Genomic DNA, 22,961 nt, shown 5'->3' on the forward strand with positions numbered 1-22,961 from the left:
AATAGATCAAATTAAGTTTTTTTATAGGTTATATAATTTGAAGTAGCTGAGTCCTTCAGTACATTAAAAAAAAACGTGGGATTTTTGTGTTTTTTTTTGAGTTTGAACGTATTTCGCACAATTTTTGAATGTCCTAAAGGACTCGGTTACTTCAAAATATATATAAGTTATAAAAAAAACCTTCATTTGAAATCTCTAAAATGGGGAAAATCGCTCAAAAAAAAGTTATACGTTTTTTTCTTCGAAAAGAAAAAAATTTAATGTTATGTAGGTACATACATTCAACCTACGGGTCTATAAAAAATATAAATCTTTTGTGACATCAACAATCATGAATGTGAATTTTTTAAAATTTTTAGATTGATTGCATCCCACTTAAAAAAAATAAAACGAAAAATGACGTTTTTTGGGTCAGGGGAGAGGTGGACGGATAAGATTTCGCTGTCTAATTTTTCAATCCCATAAAACACGTAAAAACATAAAAACAAAATGTTTTTCATTTTTTAAAAAATTTTATATGTATATTTTTTCCAGATCTAACAGATCAGTCAGTAGACCAGCCAGAAGGCGTCCCTGGACCAACGGTAATTACCCACATCAATACAACAAACCTCGATGGCCACTTATTGCTATCAACGATAAATATTTTGGACCCAAAAGCTGATTCGTCACTCAACAATAATATTTCAAGTCAGACTAGTGTGGCTGCCCAACCTAACGACTCAATAAATCGTCCTATAAAAGGCCCGATTGATAAAGAACTTAATAAAGGCAATAACACATTTAACCCAAGCACTAATGATATTAAAATAAACATCCTGAATAGTGGGTTGGAAACTCAAGAAACAGCAGGGAATCATGGTTCTGAGAAGGCTGTGGCAGAGAAAAACAAATCGGAAGTGCCGAGAGATAGTGTCATTTCTGAAAATAATGCAAAGTTAGGCCATGATTTGAAATTAGTTTCAGCAATAGAGAGCATCAGTTCCAGAACGAATGAAATTGGTCTGGAGAACGGTATGTACAAAATCTTTATTTTAATTTTTAGAATTTACTTTTCTAAAAAAATTATTCGGTAATTTGATTTTCAAATTTAATTGCTTTATGCTCTTAAAACTTCTTATTTTATTTATGTTAAATGTTAAGCAGGGTTTATTAATAAAAACGTTTCGTAAAAAAATGTAATTTTATTTGGAAACTATTTTTATTTTAGTTGTATGAAAAAAATTTGTTTTATAAAAAGTTCTGCATGATCTAAACCCTAATAGGTCTGGATCCCGCGTATGAAAAAAAATTGATTAATAGCAAGCTGAAAATTTGTTAATAGCTTAAGGGTGTCTAGTCGGACAAACTTTGATATATGGGAACACTGGAACAGGGGAAGTTTTAATTGTGGAACAGGTTAAAAATTTGGAACGGTCAGACCACGAAAACAGCACATGTATTTTATCCGACAGAACAGACTTAAACTCTCCGAACAGAGATTAAACTCTCATGCAAAAATCAGACTGCTATTTATCACCAAATGGGCGTTTTAATGAGTGGAACATGTAGAATATGTCAAATGACAGGAATTATGACAGGTGATAAATAGCAGTCTGATTTTTGCATGAGAGTTTAATCTCTGTTGGGAGAGTTTAAGTCTGTTCTGTCGGACAAAATAAATGTGCCGTTTTCGTGGTCTGACCGTTCCAAATTTTTAACCTGTTCCACAATTAAAACTGCCCCTGTTCCAGTGTTTCCCATATATAAAAGTTTATCCAACTAGACACCCTTAAGCTATTAACAAATTTTCAGCTTGCTATTAATCAACTTTTTTTTCATACGCGGTATCCAGACCTATAAAATAATATCATCAAATATTAAATTTTTTCAGTCATATACTAGCTTTGTTAAAAAATATGAACATAAAATTAATATCTTTTGACAATCCTCTCATATGACTAAAAAAAATTTAATATCTGATCATTGCATTTGCATTCTAGGTTTTAGATCATTTTGAAGTTTTTATAAAGAAAAACTTTTTTTCATAAAATTAAACAAAAAAGTTTTGTTTTGTGACTGCATCATTTTATTTTTAGTTTTAATTAAAAAAGTTATTCCTTATAAAAAATTTTGAATGATGCAAAACCTAGGATACAATCACCAAATATTAATATTTTCAGTTACAAGAAAAAAGAATTATGGATATTATTTTTACATAAAATTCATATTTTTTAGTAACAGCATACATGCCTAAAAAATTTAATACCTGATGGTTGTATTCTATGTTTTAGATCATTCAGAACTTTTTATAAAGAATAACTTATTTCATAAAACTAAAACTAAGAAATTTGGTGCAGACTTAATTGGACACTATAGGGAACTTTTTTTATTTTAAGTTTTATGAAAACAAGCTATTCTTTAAAAAAAGGATCTGAATTTACTGAATTATGTATTAGACCAGGGTTGATCTGTGAAAAAACACCTATTTTTGGATGTGAGACGTGGCATTCGGATTTTTTCAGATAAAGTTAGGTGACAACTACAATAATAATAATTGACTTATGCTCCTTCTCAAATATGCCCGGAACACTAATAAAAAAATTAAAATATTTAAAAATTTCGAAAAACATCGATTTTTTCTACTTTCTTTGCTTATAACTTTAAAACGAATAGTTTTCGAACAAAGTCGTAGAGAAATAAAATAAAGACAATTAAATTTTGTACGATACACAACTGGTTAAAAATGTCGTAAAGTATTACCCTTTCTGCAAAATAGCAATAAATACAAAGCAAGGGGACAAAATAAGCCTATTGTTACTCAATGTTTTTTAACCACTTTGGTGGCACTTAGAACCTTAGTAATTCGGTTAAAAAAATGCTTGTAACACACTTAAACCGTCTACCAAATTTTGTTAAAATCGACCTAATAAATAGATTTTGCAATCTAAATTTTTTTTAAAAAGTTAAAATTTTTTAAAAACTTTCTGAACAAAAAGTAGATCATTTAGAAGTTAACTAATTTTTTTACATAAAGAGGCGCTCTACCTATCTAATATACTTTACAGAATTAATTTCGGATTATTTAAGCGGCCTCAGCAATGTTTTAAAATTATAAACAATTTTATGGCTTATAAACAAATAGCTTTGTTGTTTAACAATAAAAAATTAATTTTTAGCAATGCAAATAATTAAAACCGATATGATTTGACTTAGACTTTCAAATGCTGTAAGCAGAATTGCTATTTTATTTTTTAATCAAAAGTTATTCGGGTTCAAAAATTGCAATTTTTCGAATTTTTGAAAGTTCAACCGCGTTTATCTCGAAAATTATGCATCCCATGAAAAAATTTGTAAAAACATTTTTTGCTTAAAATTACCCAAGAAATACAAAAAAACGGTTTATTTTGCGAAAAATCAATCGACATCCGGATCAACTGTTACCCAAAAAATTCGTGTTCTACGGGTCAAAATACATAAAAAACTTTGGGGTAAGTCCATATAAATAAAGGAGGCCGTTGTACACCCCCCTGGCGACAGCACATTGTTTAAAAGCCAAAAAATTGTTTACAACTTTAAAACATTGCTTAAATAATCTGATTTTAATTATGTAATGTGTATTAGATAGGTAGAGCGCCTGTTTATATATAAAAAAATCGGCGAATTTTTAAATGGTCTACTTTTTGCTCAGAAAGTTTTTAAAAAATTTGAACTTTTTAAAAAAAATTTATATTGCAAAATTTTTATGCAATATCTATTAGGTCAATTTTAATGAAATTTGGTGGACGGTTTAAGTAGGTATATTATAAGAATTTTGTATGCGAATTACGAAGGTTCTAAGTACAAACAAAGTGGTAGAAAAACATTGAACAAAAACAGGCTTATTTAGCCCCCTTATTTTGTATTTATTGCTATTTTGCAGAAAGGGTAATAATTTAAGACATTTTTACCCAGCCGTGTATCATACAAAATTTAATTATCTTAATTTTATTTCCCTACGACTTTGTTCCAAAATGAATCGTTTTAAAGTTATAAGCAAAGAAAGTAGAAAAATTTGGATGTTTTTCGGAATTTTTAAATATTTTAATTTTTTTATTAATGTTCCAGGCATATTTGAGAAGGAGCATAAGTCAATTACATATAATTATTGAAGTTGTCACCTAACTCTATCTGCAAAAATTCGAATGCCACCTCTCACATCTACCTCAAAACAGATCCGTCCTAGTCTATATCTAAAACCCATAAATGCAATCATCAAATATTACATTTTTTAGTCATATACGCGGTTTGTCAAATATATAAATATTATGTTCATATTTTTGACAAACCTAAAAAATCTTCAGTTAAACAACGTCAAACAAAGTTAAACAACCAATTTTAAAATTTTTACATTTATCATATTTACTATATTATTTGGGAATAAAGCCACAATATAAGTTTAAAATCAATTGATTAAACGTTTCGACTTCCACTTCGAAAATCGTTATCAAAATACAAAACATTTTAAGTAAATTACATTAGATGACACAAAAAAAAGCTTCAGAACAATAATTTATCATATTAATGTAAGTCTCTTACTTACGATATTTTTTTTTCAGCATCCAGAACTAAATTCTCGATAGCAACTTCAAGAGAGCCCACTACATTAGTTACTACGAATATTGGTACAGATTCGACAATACCGCCAAGTACCACTCATTTTACAACACCAGATAACACGTATGTAACTCCTTCGACTTATACAGAAAGAGAAACTATTTATTCACCCTACGGCACTCATGAACCAACTACAATAATACCTCATTCCATTAAGCTCGATGATAGGTTTGGAAGTAATACATCTTCCCATGATGCCGTTACAACCTCAACACACCATCATAGAAATGGAACTCATAAGTCTAGTACACATCGATACCACAGACCTACAGCCGTTAGTGGAGTGTCTACTGGACATACCTACCATAAGTTCAACAAATACACTATGCATCATTACGGAACCAGAGTCACTCATGCAACACCTTCTAGTACTTCTAATGGGCACCACAGATTTAGGCCTACACATAGACGCACCCATGTATATAATCGATTTTCAGATACCACTGAAACAGCAGATACTAGTCCAAATAGTACGAATATCTATAATAACAATGCAACGACAGTTACTTCAACTACTAGTAGATATCACAGATATAAACCAGTTCACAAAAATCAGCATAGTTATCATCGGTACTCCAAAACTACAACCACTGCTCCAGAAACACATACTACGCATAGGTATCAAAGATACAAACCAGTTCGTACAAATCATTACACTCACCGTCACTATTCACATTTCAAACCAAAGAGAGTTGCACATAATGAAACAAAAACAAATAGTACAGACACCGAAGATAATAATATTGAAACAACAACTATTTCTACTCATAGATACCATAGATACAAACCAATACATAAAACCGCTCACAATTACCACAGTTCTTATCACAGAAGAACTACACAAACTATATTGAATGGTAGTACTACAGAAGCTAGTAACAACGGCGATAATAACACTGAAACAACTACTATGTCTGTAATATCTTCTACTACACACAGGTATCATAGATTCCATCCAAAGACAAATATTTATAATCGTTATAATATACAGCGTTCACATAATCGACCTTCAGGTAGTTATTTTTATACTACCAGGCACCATTCACATAAGGAACAAGGAAACAATGGAAACTATTCTACAACGGAAATGTCAATAAACAAAAATATATATCAGAATTATAGATATCGCAACCACTTTTCCAATCGTTTTTTAAATCATCCAAGTTCCACAGAAAATTCCAACTCGACTTCTTCTAACACGACCACCCCCAATGCTACAAAGACTGAAGAACCTAATATAAATCCTGAAGCAGATAGTGAAACAGATGCTACAACAACTGAAATATCTAGCACGAACATGTACGACAGGTATAAGAGAATGCGCCATAGAATGAACACCATGCCTCATTCACCCATTTCCAAACATATACAACCCACTGAATCTGATACGTCTGAGAGTATCGGAAATGAAACAACGATAAGACCTACTTCAAGTACCAGTATATATCAACGATATCGCAATGTTCATAGACCCATGCAAATGAAACGTTTAATGCAAATTAATCATAAAGAGGCTATGGTAACTGCTGATAAAGACGAAAATAGTGAACATACGACACAGCCTGGAATAACAGCTGAAACCACTAGTGTGTATGACAGATATAGAAAATTCCATCAGAGGATTAACATCAGGCCTCATGTGGAGACTTCCAATGGTACAACCCAAACTCATTCGAACTCATATGAACCCAGTCAAACTGATAGTATTGCAAATGAAATTACAACCCAAGAACCTACGGCAAGTACCAGCGTATATGAAAGATTCCGTCACGCGTATAGACCTCTACGTATGAGACCATTAGTACAAGCCAAACATGAAGAAACAACTACCCTTGATACAACTGATACTCCTTCAAATTCATTTGAACCCAATCCACATAACAGATTTGGAAATGAAATTTCAACCCGAGAACCTACTGCAAGTACTAGTGTGTATGACAGATACCGTCACGCGCATATACCTATGCGTATGAGACCATTACTGCCAGCCAGGCATGATGAAACAACTACCCTTGATATAACAGATACAACTCAAACTCCTTTTAATTCATTTGAAACCAATCCAACTGACAGATTTGGAAATGAAATTTTAACTCAAGAACCTACTGCAAGTACTAGTGTGTATGAAAGATACCGTCATGCACATAGACCTATGCGTATGAGACCATTAGGGCAAGCCAGGCATGAAGAAACAACTACCCTTGATACAACTGATACAACTGATACTCCTTCAAATTCATTTGAACCCAATCCAACTGATAGATTTGGAAATGAAATTACAACCCAAGAACCTACTGCAAGTACCAGTGTGTATGAAAGACTCCGTCACGCTCATAGACCTATGCATATAAGACCATTAATGCAAGCCAGACATGAAGAAACAACTACCCTTGATACAACTCAACCTCCTTCAAATTCATTTGAACCCAATCCGACTGATAGATTTGGAAATGAAATTACATCCGAAGAACCGACTGCAAGTACAAGTGTGTACGAAAGATTCCGTCACGCTTATAGACCTATGCATATGAGACCATTAGTGCAGGCCAGACATGAAGAAACAACTACCCTTGATACCGCTGATACAACTCAACCTTCTTCAAATTCATTTGAACCCAATCCAACTGACAGATTTGGAAATGAAATTACATCCGAAGAACCGACTGCAAGTACAAGTGTGTACGAAAGATTCCGTCACACTTATAGACCGGTACATATGAGACCATTAATGCAAACCAGACATAAAGAAACACCTATCTCTGATAGTACTGATTCAACTGATAGCACAACAGATGTTACAATAACAACAGATACAACTGATGTAACCAGTATATATGACAGATATAGAAGATTTCGTAATGTTCATAAACCTGTACATATGAGACCGATAATAAGTACAGGGGTACCTAATACTTCTGAAACTAAAATGTATACATACGATCTGCAATATGATGAAGGTTCAACTGCAACAGATGCTACTACAGACATTCCTGAAACAAATAGGCCACGTATACATATGAGACCGCGTATTTCTGAAGTTAACCATAGAGAAATCAGTTCCCATTCACAGCATCCAACAAGAATGCTATATAATAGACATCTGTATGATAGGCGACCACTTAGCCAGCACAAAACAATTGTTACAGATAACATTAATACAGATACAGAAACTTCATTAGCTCCAGAACTTTCTGGCAATGAAGACACTGATTCAGAGGATTTCACTTTATCTCCAGTCGCTACAAATAGGTTTAATAATGTAAGAAATAGACGCAGATATCCAAACCAAAGAAGTTTTTTTGAAAATGAAGATGACGATTCAGTTACCTCTGTTCCAACACGAGAACTTATTGAAGATCATGAAACTCATTATCATCGACCGATTCGCATAAGACCCCGACATTTGGCAACTCATAGAAGACCTTTTTATGCAGAAGATAATTATGAAGAATCAGATTTAGATCCTGAAGAATCTGAATATAAAGTAAGAAGACGACCACACAATCGACATTTGCGTAGAAAACCACATTATTACACGGAATCAGAACCTACTGAATATTATGGAGCTTACGGTAAAAATATTCCTGAAGAAAGATATAGGAACAATGATGGGAACAATATAGCTCTAAAATTTCAGAATCAAAGAAGTCAAAATTTAGCTACAAAAACTGATACATACGAAGAGGATCCTGAATCATATTATCATGAGGGCCATGTAAAAGTTAAACATTCTATATCAGATAACAAATATTTCAATAGTTTGGAAAGGGGTGGCAGTGTTCGAACAAACCCTGTACGTGCTGATGTTTCTGCTAGTGAATCTATAATAAACAGAAAAGACCGGGACACTTTAGGGATAAAAACTTCAGACATTATTTTGAACGATGAAGAAAATAGCATTTCAAACACGGAGATCAGACAGAATGGATCGTTAAATGAAAACAATAGTGAAAATAAAAGGAATGACAGTGGTAAGCAATTTTTTTAATACTTTACACTGACATATTTTAGACGGTATTGTCATCATCATCCAGCCTTCTGCATCCAAAGTTAAACATAGGCCTCCTATAATTTCTTCCAGTTTTGTCGATCTTGGGCTTCCTGCAACCAATTCCCAGCAATCCTTTTGATGTCGTCAATCCATCGTGAAGGTAGTTTACCTCTACTTCTTCTGTCTGCTCTTGGTCTCCACACTGTAATTTTTTGCGTCCACCTCCCGTTCTTCATTCTGGCTACATGGCCCGCCCAATTCCACTTCAGCCATACTACTTGCTCTATGACATTTGTGATGCCTGTCCTTCTTCTGATTTCTTCGTTTCTGACCCTGTCTAGAGTCAGTCCAAGTAGTGACCGATCCATTCTTCTTTGGGCCACTCTAAGTTTGGTGCTGTGGCCTGGGTTAACGATAATGTTTCGGAGCCGTAAGTCATGACTATGTAGAGTTTAGAAATTAGGGGGAAGATAAAAGCTTGGAAAGTTTAGATACTGCTTCTCAAAAGGTATGAGGTTGAGAATACTTAAATACAAGGGGGTCTGGAGAAAACTAGGGGATATTTCTAAAAACTACTTTGCTACGGCGGCTCGTGTTTTGGTTGGAGAGCTGAGGTTGTGAGTTCGTTTAAGAAGAAGTAAGGGATTAGGAAATATTTACTACTATCACCAATTTAAACAAGGGTACTTACAGATATCCTGGGGTGTTAAATATAAATCCTGGCTATATTTTCTTAGGGCGCCTTACCAGGAGTTTTACTTTCTATGATCCAACATCTTAAAATTTGACTCTAAAAAGCTTTTAAAGTTTGTGGTTAAAATTTTGCCAATAGGTTAGCGGTAAATAAACAGGACAAAATACAATTATGGCATTTATTGAAAAATTATTCCTTTAGACGACAAAACTTTAAAATTACATAAAAGATTCTAATCACCTGTAAAAAAATACATCTACTTTTCTGAACATAGGTTATGGTGCACCAAAAGATAAACAATAAATTTATTGCATTGAGGATTTGATACCTGACTTAATTATGACATATATTATAGCATTTGCATTAAAACAAAAATTTATATTCATTCAGGGAACAATGTTTACATTAAAGAATTACTGACTACTCCTCGTAGTACTTAATTATTCGAAATAACAACTTAACTATGTCACCTGTCAAATATCATTCCATAAATCTTTTATTTTTAACTCTTTCAAAAGGTTTCACAATTATGTCTTTACAATAATATTTTTTAATGATGGAAGCAAAATTATTCTCTGTTCTGTTCAACAATTTACTTTGTCATTTTTGTATTTTAAGTTCCAAAAAGATTTATTTTTTATGTTGATGAAAGAAATTAACGTTAATAGTTTGAGAATTTTATAATTATTAAAAGTCACTATACCTTAAAATTCAAAACATTCACCATTGTGAAACTTGACAGCACGTACGTAGTTCATACGTCACTCGAAGGGGAAAGGATGTCGATGGAAAAGTACAGATTGCACCATACCATTATACCATGAAAATACCATAAAACAAAGGGAATTTGCTTATTTACCTCGGGAAATAGGTTTTCTAATCCAGGAGACAGGAGGCTTGGGTTTAATTCATCACCACGATATTCGTACCATGGTTCATACCATGCCGGCTTTCACAAATACGCAGTACCTTACAAAGCGTATATTTCACTTATACCATCAAAAAAGAACTGCTACACAAACAAACTGATGACTGATGGTACACCTACTTAACAACAACACAAAAGAACTTTGATAGATCCCATTTACTTGGAAATTCGTTTTGCGTCGCAAAAAAGCCGGTTACTGACTTTTCGATGTTTACTGATTCAATACCAAAGTAAGAAATGACGCTCCTTTCTTCGCCTCCTGACAAGATTCCCTGATCTTGTTATACGCAATTTCCGACTTCCGTTCTTCAGGGCCAATTAAGAGCTTCGATCTTTGTACCAAATTCAAACAAACCAATCAAATTGATTTTCAACATTTCTTCTAGAAAGTTCGAATAGAAAATCTACGCATCAGAATTTTGTACTTCTCAGCATTTCTTAAAATTGTTTAACATTATGCAATACTTTGTAACTTGTACACAGGGGTGGTTTTAGGAAATTCCATGTAATTTGAATTTAAGTAAAAAACTGAAAAAAAAAAATTTGGACTTCCTAGACAGGGGTTGTAAAAACTATACAAATCTAAAAGATCATATTTTCACTGGTTTTATAAACGCTACAACTAGAAGGACACGTCGGTCGAACGTCTTCGTACTACAATTAACGGTATTATACTACCATTACAATGGTAATTCCATTTTTGTTATTTTCTTTTTGACATTTCGATTTCCAATTCGGAAATGGTATTCAAAAACATCGTGAAACAATATTGGGATCTGTAATCTATAAATATTGTTTATAATTGATGGTAGGAAAGAATATAATGTTATATAGTGCCTTAACTAGCGTGTGATTCATATTGGCGGCTCGAAGTTCTACCCAAAGTTTCGTCAATGGCACAGTGTCATAGACTTTTGCAGGTCAATAAAAGTTAAGTAATTTTTTGCTATATTCTTTTCGATGATCTGCTTTAAGCAAAACACATTATCCATACAAGATGTGCTAGCTCTAAATCCACTTTATTTCCTCTTGATAACTGCTTTATTCTCTTTTTATAAGGTCTCTTAATATCACTTCATAAAAGCGAGTTATTAAGTGTACTAGTACTAACTATACTAGTTACTGAGATGTTTTTCTTAGAACCTTTTTTTGTGTTTTTAGGAGATATATGCCACTTTCTACAGGTTGGGAACAGGATATCCATTTACATACATATTTTCTTGTAACGAAATATTTTTTTCTGCTCTGTTATTTTTTGAATAAGATTACGGCCTTCTTTAGGGTATTTTTGGTCATGCCAGCTTCTTCTCCTTGTTTGTAGATGTATTCTTCGGGTGCCGCTTTATATTCTTCCCTTTTTCTATAGTAAGTTGTTATAGTGTTACATCCACTGTTTTCCTGTTATTGCCTGTATTGACATTTTCTCTTTTCTGTTTTTTGTGTTGTTGACTTTATGAATGTCCGCGCTTCTGTGTTTGTTCGTTCCCCTAGATAGATATATTCAGTGAAGTAGCTTTTGGCCTATTCCACTGCGACCTTTTCAGATTGATTGTGATCCCCTAGTCTTAGATTACATTCTCTAACCTGCTCCTTTGTTTAAAAGGACTAATAACGTCAATACTGAACTCTTCATGTAGCTCTTTTTCGATGGTTTTTTTCGCATAATGTAAAGAACCCTGCCAGGCTGTTACATTGACATTAAATGTTTTCTGCTGTTTCTTCATTTAGGTGACAGGAGCTGCATAGGTCATCATCTGCCAATCCCATCAGCTTCAAGTGGCTACTCAGCTTACAGTGCCCTGTTAGAAGACCTACTATGGCATTTACTTTTTTTCTGTCTTTGCTTATTAGGTCTGCCGTATATTTTGGCGAATGTTCTGTAATATTTCGCCTCACTTTGTCCCCCCTATGTAGGTATGGATTTCCTGATATTTTCTAGCTCACAATTTATTTTTCTCCGCTATAATCGTTCTTCTGACATCGTTTTTATTTTGGATATACAGGGTGTCCAGAACCAGAAACTCTACCGACAAACAAAGACAGAAGATTCTTCAGATAATTTTAAGACAATTTAACCCAATTCGCTTAGTCGGAAAATGCTTTCTAAGGGAGCTAGAGCTCTTTGAAGATGGCGTCTTGTAATGAGTTTTTCTTAATTACCTTCAGAACGCTTCTATTTAGAAAAACAAAAATCGGTACGCGTATTTATCTTCCAGAGGTAAATCTATTCCATCCATTACGAATTTCTAGTGCCGATCATAGGCGTCCGTTATTTTACCGCATAACTTTTTTGTCTTTAATTTTTAAGCATTTTTGATTTTAAATTATTAAATTGTGAGATATGCTAGTACTAAAAGGTACCCTCGCTTTAAGTCGATAGGATATACCGTTTTCTAGAAAAATCGATTTGAAAATTTTTCGTTTTTTGAATTGCAAAAAAAAAAATAAAAAAAAAACTATTTAGAAAGACGAAAACTGGTACATTTATTTATATTCCAGAGATAAATCGATTTCATTAATTGCGAATTTCTAGTACCGGTCATAGGCGTCCGTTTTGGGTAAGTCAACACTTATTTTATATCATAATTTTTTTGTCTTTAATTTTTAAGCATTTTGGACACTAGATTATTAAATTATAAGGTATTCGATTACTAAAAGTTACTCTTGCTTTAAGTTAGTAAAATACATCGTTTTTTTTTTGAAAATGCCAAAAATGCTTAAAAGTTAAAGACAAAAAAGTTATGCGATAAAATAACCATTGTGCTACCCAAAACGGACGCCTATAACCGGTACTAGAAATTGGCAATGGATGGAATCGATTTATTTCTGGAAAGTAAATATGCATACCAATTTTCGTTTTTCTAGATAAAAGCGTTCTGGAGGTATTTCAGAAAAACTAATTACATGACACCATCTTCAAAGAGCTCTAGCTCCCTTAAGAAGCATTTTCGGACTAGGTGAATTGGGTTAAATTGTCTCAAAATTATCTGAGAAATCCTGGACAACCTGTTTGTATTTCAGTCTGTCTTTATCTGATTTTGAACTATTTCAAATACATACAATGTCTCTTTTCTTCGACTTAGCTATTCTATATCGTCTGTCCATCATTAATTTTTGTTTTTTGCTTATATTTTTTAACTAGTGCTTCTTTCGCGGATTCATAATTATTTTTAATTTTATTACTATAAATTTCCACGAACGATTGATTTGGATCGTGTATCTAGTCTTTTCTTGTAAAGAAAGCGAACAATGTCTTGCATAAGACTATCTAAATTATAGTTTGTGTCTTTTCTTGTCCATCTGGATGAATCTGGTCATCAATAACGATCTAATATCTAATAGGTAACTTATTGTTCCTCTCATCTCTTACAACTGATAGACTAATCCATTCATATATAATTTAACAGTAAAAAAAATTGGAGTTTGATGTTGATGTTAAAAGTAAACTAAATGTTAGATTTAATACTAACTGTATCGGGATAGTATCAAGGGCAGACTTGTAGTAAAATTCTTGAGAATATACCCTCAAAAGTATAAACTACAAGTATAAATCTAAAGATATCTAAAGAATTTTCTGGTATAATCTGTGAATCGTCGAATTTTTCTAAGAATGTGATAAATTTGTGAAACTGCTCATGTTACAATACAAACAAAACATTCAGTTTTGACTCAAAATAGATGAACATATTGTGCTGATGAAAATGACTTTCTTGTTTTCTTTGTGTCGGATTTCAAACATGCCGTAAGGACCGCCAATACTTGAAATTTTTAAAATAACAAAGGGATGATTATCTTTCGATTTCTAAATTTAAAATTTTTCAAAAAACCATATTAATGATAAATATATTCGATAAAATATTTTCAATTTGATTTAGATTTTTCATTGTTGATTTGTTATTAGCAGAGAATATTATCTATTAGCATCATTATTCGTTTGATGTTTATCTACTTTTATTCCACTCATTTTCTCGTTTCCTTATTTTGACAACACACATTCTTTATTCTTCTTTCTGTATAACTGCCAAAAATTCAGTGCCTACATAATACAAAATTTTTCTTTTATTAGAGAGTTATCAAGTAAAATTCTATCCATCCGTTATTTTGACACGTAAACGCTATTTTTTTACGGTAAAAATTTTAACGTATATGTAATTTTAGAGTTATCAAGGGCTTCACGTTAAAAGTTCGTAGCTGTCAGTCAAATGTTGTATTTGACAGCAATATAAATATAATTAAATTTTTTTCTATTTTTGGTTTCTTTCACCCAAGATACATAATAATTTGTAATTTTGCCTGGTTTTGTACAATTTGGGTTTCAAAATTTTTCTAAAGAAATATGGAAGAGATCTTAGAACAGCAATAAGGTACTTGAGGCCATTTGACGAAGATTTAGAAAAAAAATTTGAAAATAAAATGTTTTCCACCAACTTTCCACTAACTCCAAATGTTAGCAGATGGTCAATCAACCAAGAAAACAAGGACAAAACACCTTATTAATGTACAGAAATAAAATTTCATAACAAAGAACAGATGACATAACCACACATAACAGAACTTAAATGTCCGAGTCTTGCCGAATTGGTGCGATTCGCTTCTAACGTTACCGTATTTCAATCCCGCTATTCGACGTACCGTAACGGAGCCCGTAAACGTTAAAATCATTTCCGTTATTCAATCTTCATACTGCGCATGCTCCATTTCTAAAATAACGTTACCGTATTCTCCTAGAAGTACTTGATAACTCTCTATTATCTAATTTATTTAACGGTAATACCATACGGGAAGTCTAGTTTGGTGAAGAAGTTACCAGAAAAAATGACAATAACAATTATTGATAAAAATTTATCTGAAGATGGGAATGGACCAACTCGTTTATATCGTCCATTCTTCTTCGAAATTCATTCAGATAGTGCTCACCAGCCACATCTTCTCCAGATCGACATCCAAACTCGACATCCAAAGGCCAAATAGGCCTTTTACTGGAGTTGGTTGACTTTTAAACAGAAGATCTGTAGGCCATTGCGAAGAACGGAAGATACTGGTTTTAGTCTCGTTGGTGAGTGGACACCATTTTTACCAAATACTTGCCAACTTTCTCTACCATTCCATTCGATTTCGGGTGACAGGCTGTGGTTCTTATTTTCTTCATGCCTAGTTTATCACAGAATGACGTACTTCGGCTATTTTGCTCTTTGGAATCACCAACTGTATTTTCTTCTCGGAACCATTAATAGTTTTCAGTACTCGTTTAAGCAAGCCATCTTCCATTATAAAGAAGTCCCACTGGGTCCAATACCTTATTAACTACTGAGCATTAGTTTAATGTTTTTTGCCAAGACGATCGAAGATTTTTTTTCCGTTTTAGAATTTTCTGTAAAACTGGATCTTCCTCTTGTTCTTTTATAATTTTAGAATGTGTCTCCTTGGCCAACGTTGTTCTTACCACTGCTGCTTTCTCGGTTTCTGTTTTGTTGCAGTGATTCCAGCCTGACGTTCAATCGTATTCTTGGAGTCGTAATCCATCTGGCTATCTGGCCCTCTAGATTCCCAGACTGCTGGTGAATTTCTGGATTTGTGTGGTATCCAGTGTACTTACATGAACTTAGTACGTGTCCCATTTCATCACAAATCCAGCACCTTATGGTCTTAATTTTCTCGTATGCAATGCCTTTCATTAGATTAACAAGCTGGTCGAATGTCTACACCTTCTTCCTCTTTTACAGTCCTAACTTTATTTTATCTGCCAGAGGCCTGCGTAGCTGATTCATATTCCAGGGCGGCAACGTGACGAGTTCGTCGCAGTGTTTTCTGTATTTCATGAATACATGAACAAATGCCGTCAATGCATGTTTAAGCAGCAAAATTCCCATCATGTCTTCAGGAGATGTTGGAGAAGCATATCGCACTAACCTGGCAATATTTACCTTATATTCTTGAAAATCGCCGTCTTGCTTTTGTCTTCGATTTTTAAAATGTGAATGGTAAATATGCATATCGCATATTTCTTTTAACTTCTACTCTACTCACTCTTTGTACCTCCTGGGAGTCCTGCTCCTTATTCGATTACACATTTAATGACCCTCTCAGCTCTGTTATTTTACTTGATAGGCAGATGTTTGTTTACTGTTCCTCCTAATGTAAGATGTAATCATTTCATCTGTCTTCCCCGTTTGCTTCTTTTATCTGAATACGTCCTTGTAATTGTTTCATCACCTATTGCAGAGGTCACCAATTATATTCTCTGAGGGTCCGTTTCGAAAGCATATGACACTTCCAGGGTCCGGATTAATGCTGCCTGTGTCTGATTGTTTTGATTCGGATTCTTTGCGGATTCTTAACAAGAAGACAAATCAGAAGGGTGCCGTGCGAAATTTTTGGGCAGAAATTGTTTAACAATTTTTTTTAAATTCAAAATATCACCTTTTTTGACACCGAAAATTTAGTTTCAGCATTTTTGGTTTAACAAAAAAATCTTCATTTTTCTCAAAGTTTATAGATTTTGAGTTTTAAGCGATTAAAATCTGAAAAATGCAAAAATAAGCAATTTAGAAACTTGAAAATTCATGTGTAAATTATTATTTTTGAGATTCTCAAGTGTGTAAATTGAAGTTTAAATTTCAACATTTAATTTTAATATTCTGATAAGTAACAGGCGCCCATTTCAATTTAGACCATTGTTTTAATTGTTTACTATTGTTACTTGTGCACTATATGGTGCATATCGCACTATATGGTGCGTATCGCACTATATTATTGGCGTATTTAATTAGCACATTGAAAATAATTAATTGAATAAATTAATAAATTATTTAAAAAAATATGTTAATAATATATAAAATTTTAATAAATGTCAAGTACTTGTTGGGAATTTCTCGCATAAGTAGGTATAATATGTATACGCACGATAAAGTGCGACGCGCGACGATTAACCATTAAAAACCAACGATCAATATTGAAATAAACCCCGATTACTCGTTAGAATCTTGAAATTGAATATATAAGCTTCAATTTAGGTACTTGTACACTAATAATATTAATTTACACATGAGTTTTCAAGCCTCGAAAATGCGTATGTGTATGTTCGCATAACTCGAAAATTATCAACTTTTGAGATAAATGACAAAAGACTTTTTGAGAAAAATGACATTTTTGTTCAAAATCATCCAAAAAAAACCTAAAAATACATTTTTCGGGGCAAAAACATCATTTCTAATTTGTTTAAAAAATTGTTTCCTTTGTAAAAAAAATGTACAACCTGTATGAAGTTTGAAATGAGTTTAGTGCAACTGATTTTCATTAGGGAGTTGAGATTTTCGTCTGTTAGCTGAGAGCTGTACCGATTCTTAATAAAGTTTATTCTTGAAAAAACGGCTTCGCACCCATAAGTTGAGCCTAACGTAGTACACAATTTCATGGCCAAATAATTTCAAAATTACAAAGCACTATATTCTGAATGTAATCGTGGTCCGCACAAAACTAGCCCACGGCTCGGATGCGGACCGCGGTCCGCTAATTGGTGACCCCTGCCCTATTGTAATAGTGATTACGTAAAGATATTGTTGATTAGTGTGATGTTTATCTATCTGAACGAAGCTTTAATACTTATTTTCATTTTTTGAGGCACTTTTTACTCATAGGATACACTCATAGAAGTAAACGCTCGGTACAGCTCGAGATTTTGAGTTGTGCTTCGGAGCTTTGCTATTTGTATGTTGACAGCTACTTTGGTAGAAGAATAACAATATAGCAGTTGCAGTGTCAAAAAGACTTGTATCTTCTGACATCAACGTATAATTAGATTGACTGATTTGTACTTATTTCCGTTATGCTGTTTCTGTAATGTTTCTATTTTGTGGTATTCTTTTCCTCCACCATTCGCTTATTGTTAGTTAAATTACAGAAAAATATATTTATTTGTTTACAATAACACACTTTTTTGTTATATTATGTTTTAAGTTAACCAACAGTTCTTTCTTCTTGCAGTATCAGTTGCTTTGGAGGACACATTATTTGCAGACGAAGCATCTGATGATTCACTATTTAACACAGGAGACCACGCAGGAAGCGACCTCTTTGGCGATGCTGTCGATCCGACGATACTCCCTTCCGAAACAGTTACTGTATCTTTACCAAAAAGTTTCTATTCCAGTAGTCTTGATGATGTGTCAGAAGAGGCAAACAATCAAACATCTTTAAAGAAAACAAACAACACAATTAACCAAGTTCCAAACAATTCAGAAAATGATGAAGAACTAATAAAGGAGCGTAATATATCAGGTTTAAGTGAAACTGAACTACACCAGATGCAAAGATATATTGATGAGCGAAAATCTATGACTGAAGATGAAACGGCAGAAGAAACTACTGAGCAGGAATTAGTAACAGTTGATCCAAAACACTGGTATACATTAGCTCCTCAGCAAGATACTTCTGATTCAAACGAAGTTGATAGGGAAATTAATCCAAAATCTGATAAACCAATAATAATTGAAGAATTGTTCCCAAATACAAGGAATGAAACACAAAGTTTTACTACAGAAACTATTATAACTGAGAGTACAATAGAAACAGTTACAGTACCGGAAATAACTGTAACTACTGAAGCTGCAACAACTGAAAATAAAGTAATGTATTTTACTATGCCATACGAAGATAATTCTAATTCTTCTGGATCAAATACAAAAAGCAAAACTACTGAAAACGGCTACTCGATTGAAGAACTTGGAATGGAAAATATTGCCATTAAATCTAGAATTGATGTCTCAACAGAATCATCTGTTATTCCTACCACTGATAATGTGGAACTAAGTACAGATGGTTCATTTTTCTTTACTGATAATAAAGCAGAACAAATGGATTTACTTTCACAAAAAAATAAAACAGCAAAACAAGAAAATATTACAATTGCAGAACTGAATACAACGAACATAGAACCTGTTAATAGTAGCAATAAAAGTCTAGAAAATGATTCAAATTTTGGTAAATCTCTTAAAGAAATGACAGCGCAATTGATTACAGAGTTAAAGATTTTTGAAGATAAGAACAAAACTGAGAAAAGTAAAAATGAAACTATTGTAACTGATATCGCCAAAACTACCAGCAATCATGATAATAACAAAATTGAACTTACATCTAATAGTACAATAAAATATTTCACCGAAGAACCCACGACTAACCGTATTGAAACTGTAACAAGTCTGGAAATGATGGATACCGAACACAAAGTAAATAAAAGTGACATTTTAGTTACACAAAAACAGAATAATTCATCGTCAAATTCATATATTGAAAACAAAAAAATTGAAACTGTAACAATTCTAGATAGGATAGGTAGCGCACACAAAGTAAATGAAAGTGACAGTTTAGTCAAGCAAAAACAAAATGATCCATGGTCAAAGTCATCTATGGAAAACAAAAAAGTTGAAACTGTAAGAATTTTGGAAGAAATGGATACTGAACACAAAATAAATAAAAGTGTCATTCTGGCTAACCAAAAACAAAATGATTCATCGTCAAATTCATCTATCGAAAACCAAAAAGATAGTACATTAATTAATTCATTAACAGAAACTTCTACAGAAGCAAATTTTGATGCAGAAACTACAACAGAAAGTGAAAGAAATAGCACTACATTCTCCTTAACAGAAAGTAGTATTTTAGTTTTACCTACAACCAACCAAACTGTTGTACAAGAAAGTGATCCTGTTATAGTCACCAATATTTTTGGACATAAGTCCAATTTTACTGCTCAATTACAAATGCAGGTAAGAATTTTATTTTATCAGAATTGTCTATCAAATAATCGGTTCAGTTTTGAATATTTTCATTTTTTGGTGATATTGAGAGCAAATTAGGACAAATAGAACAAATAATCCCCGGACAAATAATCTCGGACAAAAAATCCCCACAAATTATCCCTGGACAAAAAATCCCCAGACAAAAAATCCCCGGACAAAAAATTCCCACAAAAATCCCGGACAAATAATCCCCACAAATTTTTTTGGACAAAATATCCCCACAAAAAATCCCGGACAAAATATCCCAAGAAATATTGGCTCATATTTGAATATATCATCGATGCTGTCAGCAAAAAGAACATAAGCAACAAAAAGAAGCAAGAAGAATATCGTCAACGAATCTCAAATAACTAAGAATTTTTCCGTTGAGATTAATTTCCTTTTCACTCAGATTTGCGTTCTTGTCTTAAACATAATATGTTTAAGCATATTATGCTCCAATATTGTTATAAACTGTAAACAACTGTGGTTAAATTGTGTCTCCCTGTAGTACTCCCCGGTTTATTTTAAATGTGTTGGTAATGCACACAGATAATAGGCCATGTTTAGAACCTACTTATTCAAAGCAGAGTCAGCAAAAGATTTAAGCGAATAATTACAACATGATTCCCACAGCCTTAGCTCATTCCCCATATCTTCCATGATTTTTGAAAAAACTAACACTCTTTTGTCTTGTATTGTAAAATTTGAAATTTTCGGCATGGCATTGCAATTCGAAATTTTTAGTAAAATTTCGCGAAAACTTTTAGAGAACTATTCGGCAGCAAATATTTCTTGGGGATTTTTTGTCCGGCATTTTTTGTGGGGATATTTTAAAAAGTTATATTTAGATAGGAACTTTAATCAGGAACAATTTTTATGTAGACGTGTTTGTAACAAAAGTGCATAGAACTCACCCTAATGTAACCTGTGCCCAGGGACTAATTTAGCCATTTCTCAAAAACGCACCCCTTTAAATGGTAGCACTCCGCAGTTTTTTCATATATAGATATTCATTGACCATATGAAATAATAAAACCCCGTTAACGTTGTAGTTCCTTTCTATAGTACATAATCAATAGCCTATTCATATTTTAAAAATTTACTGTATTTAATTACTTTAGAAATTCAAAATAAACTGAATACAAAAAAGGGATTATATAAAAAGTATCAACTCAGATAGCGCAGGTAATGACAACTTGGCTTCGAACGGACCAATCACAGGGAAGCATCCTTGTAGGCCGCGCAGTAAACATCCATGTAAAACAAACTCATTTTATTTTCAAAAGCATCGATGTAAACCTCATGGATGGCATCGCGCTAAACCTCCACCGCGACTTACCTGCTCTGTTCTCTTCCATTCACTACAATGTGAATGTCTTACCCTTAGGGTAGGAACAGAACAAGTGGGTCGCGGTGGAGGTGGAGGTGGAGGTCGCGGTCGATGTCGATATCCATGTAAAACAAACACATTGTAGTGAATGGAAGAGAACAGAGCAGGTAAGTCGCGATGGAGGTTTAGCGCGATGCCATCCAGATGCTTTTGAAAATAAAATGAGTTTGTTTTACATGGATGTCTACTTCGCTTCCTGCAAGGATGCTTCCCTGTGATTGGTCCGTTCGAAGCCAAGTTGTTATTACCTGCGCTATCTGAGTTGATACTTTTTATATAATCCCTTTCTTGTATTCAGTTTATTTTTGAATTTCTAAAGTACTTAAATTCACTTAGGGCCGGTTGTTCGAACGCTAATCAACATTGATCACTATCAAATACTTAATTACTGTCACAACTGTCAATGTCAACTTTGGTTGGGTTGCCGAAAACATAATTATTGATGACAATTATGAAATTAGTGAATCAATTATGTTAATAATTGTTATGTTAATTGACTAACTAATCTCATAATTATAATTAACTATGTTTTCAGCAACCCAACCAAAGTTGACATTGACAGTTGTGACAGTAATTAAATATTTGATAGTGATAATGCGTTCGAACAATCGGCCCTAAATTTTTGAAAAATGAAGGAGGATCTGATTATTTACAGCTGACATTTCATCACTATCATCACTTGACTGCCACAACATCGCAAAAGCACAGTCTTTTTTTCATTCAAATTGCATTAAACTGCTTTACTTTATAGTGGTTCTAGCTCGACTGACAGCGCAGGTGACCTCCATGCTATGTGCTGTCGACATCGACCGCGACTTAACTAGTAGCATCCACCGCGACCTACACCTCCACCTCGACCCACTTGTTCTGTTCTTACCCTTACAGTATTGAATAAACTACCCTACTTGATGATATTAATGAGGAATCAAATTAACCGTTTCTACATCTGTGTTGTTATATTTTACAACTTAAGTAGCGGCCCTCGTAAACACTTAAATTACACCCATTTAAAAACACATATTTCTAATTTTAATTCGAACAACTGGATTAACATTACATACCCTCTGATTTATGTTTATTTTTATAGAATTCTTCCGACTACCTACCGTCAGACGTCAACGTTACAGAAGACGCAATAAATCAGGTGTTGAACTTCACTTGGTCTCCCCACGAAGACGTCGTCAATACCATATCGTTAAATCTAAGAAAAGTTTCCAAGCATTATGTTATAGACGGTCTACAGCTGTATCTCGTAAAGGGTAAGTTTCTATTTCATAAATCGTATTGTCTATAAATAATTAAGCATCCAGTGACAGCGTATTAGTAGGGGAGAAAAGTATGATAAATTTGCAGTCACTCGAGCGTTATGGGGACCTATTAGGTTGTGAAGATTAGGTCCTACAACCAAAAAAAGTTAAGTTAAGTTTTCCATAAAGTGAGGGACTTTCCATTTTTTACATTAATTTTCCATTTCCAACAATCGATTTTTACGATTATAGCGCCATCTATCCATAACTCGAAAAAATATCTCGTATAAAAGTTAC

The 22,961-nt window shown here is 33.2% G+C and overlaps 1 protein-coding gene across 1 annotated transcript in view; it reads left to right on the forward strand.

Moving 5' to 3' along the window:
* The window catches only part of LOC114325822 (mucin-12-like), a 95,900-nt gene that overhangs the window by 41,454 nt on the left and 31,485 nt on the right, over nt 1-22,961 (forward strand). Inside the window, exons 2-5 of the mRNA XM_028273953.2 lie at nt 535-1,014; nt 4,578-8,606; nt 18,232-20,012; nt 22,505-22,676. Of these exons, the coding sequence (XP_028129754.2) occupies nt 535-1,014; nt 4,578-8,606; nt 18,232-20,012; nt 22,505-22,676 (6,462 nt within the window). The remainder of the gene's footprint in view (nt 1-534; nt 1,015-4,577; nt 8,607-18,231; nt 20,013-22,504; nt 22,677-22,961) is intronic.

Source organism: Diabrotica virgifera, chromosome 3 (genome assembly GCF_917563875.1).
Source record: "Diabrotica virgifera virgifera chromosome 3, PGI_DIABVI_V3a".
In the NCBI taxonomy this organism is placed as follows: Eukaryota; Metazoa; Arthropoda; class Insecta; order Coleoptera; family Chrysomelidae; genus Diabrotica; species Diabrotica virgifera.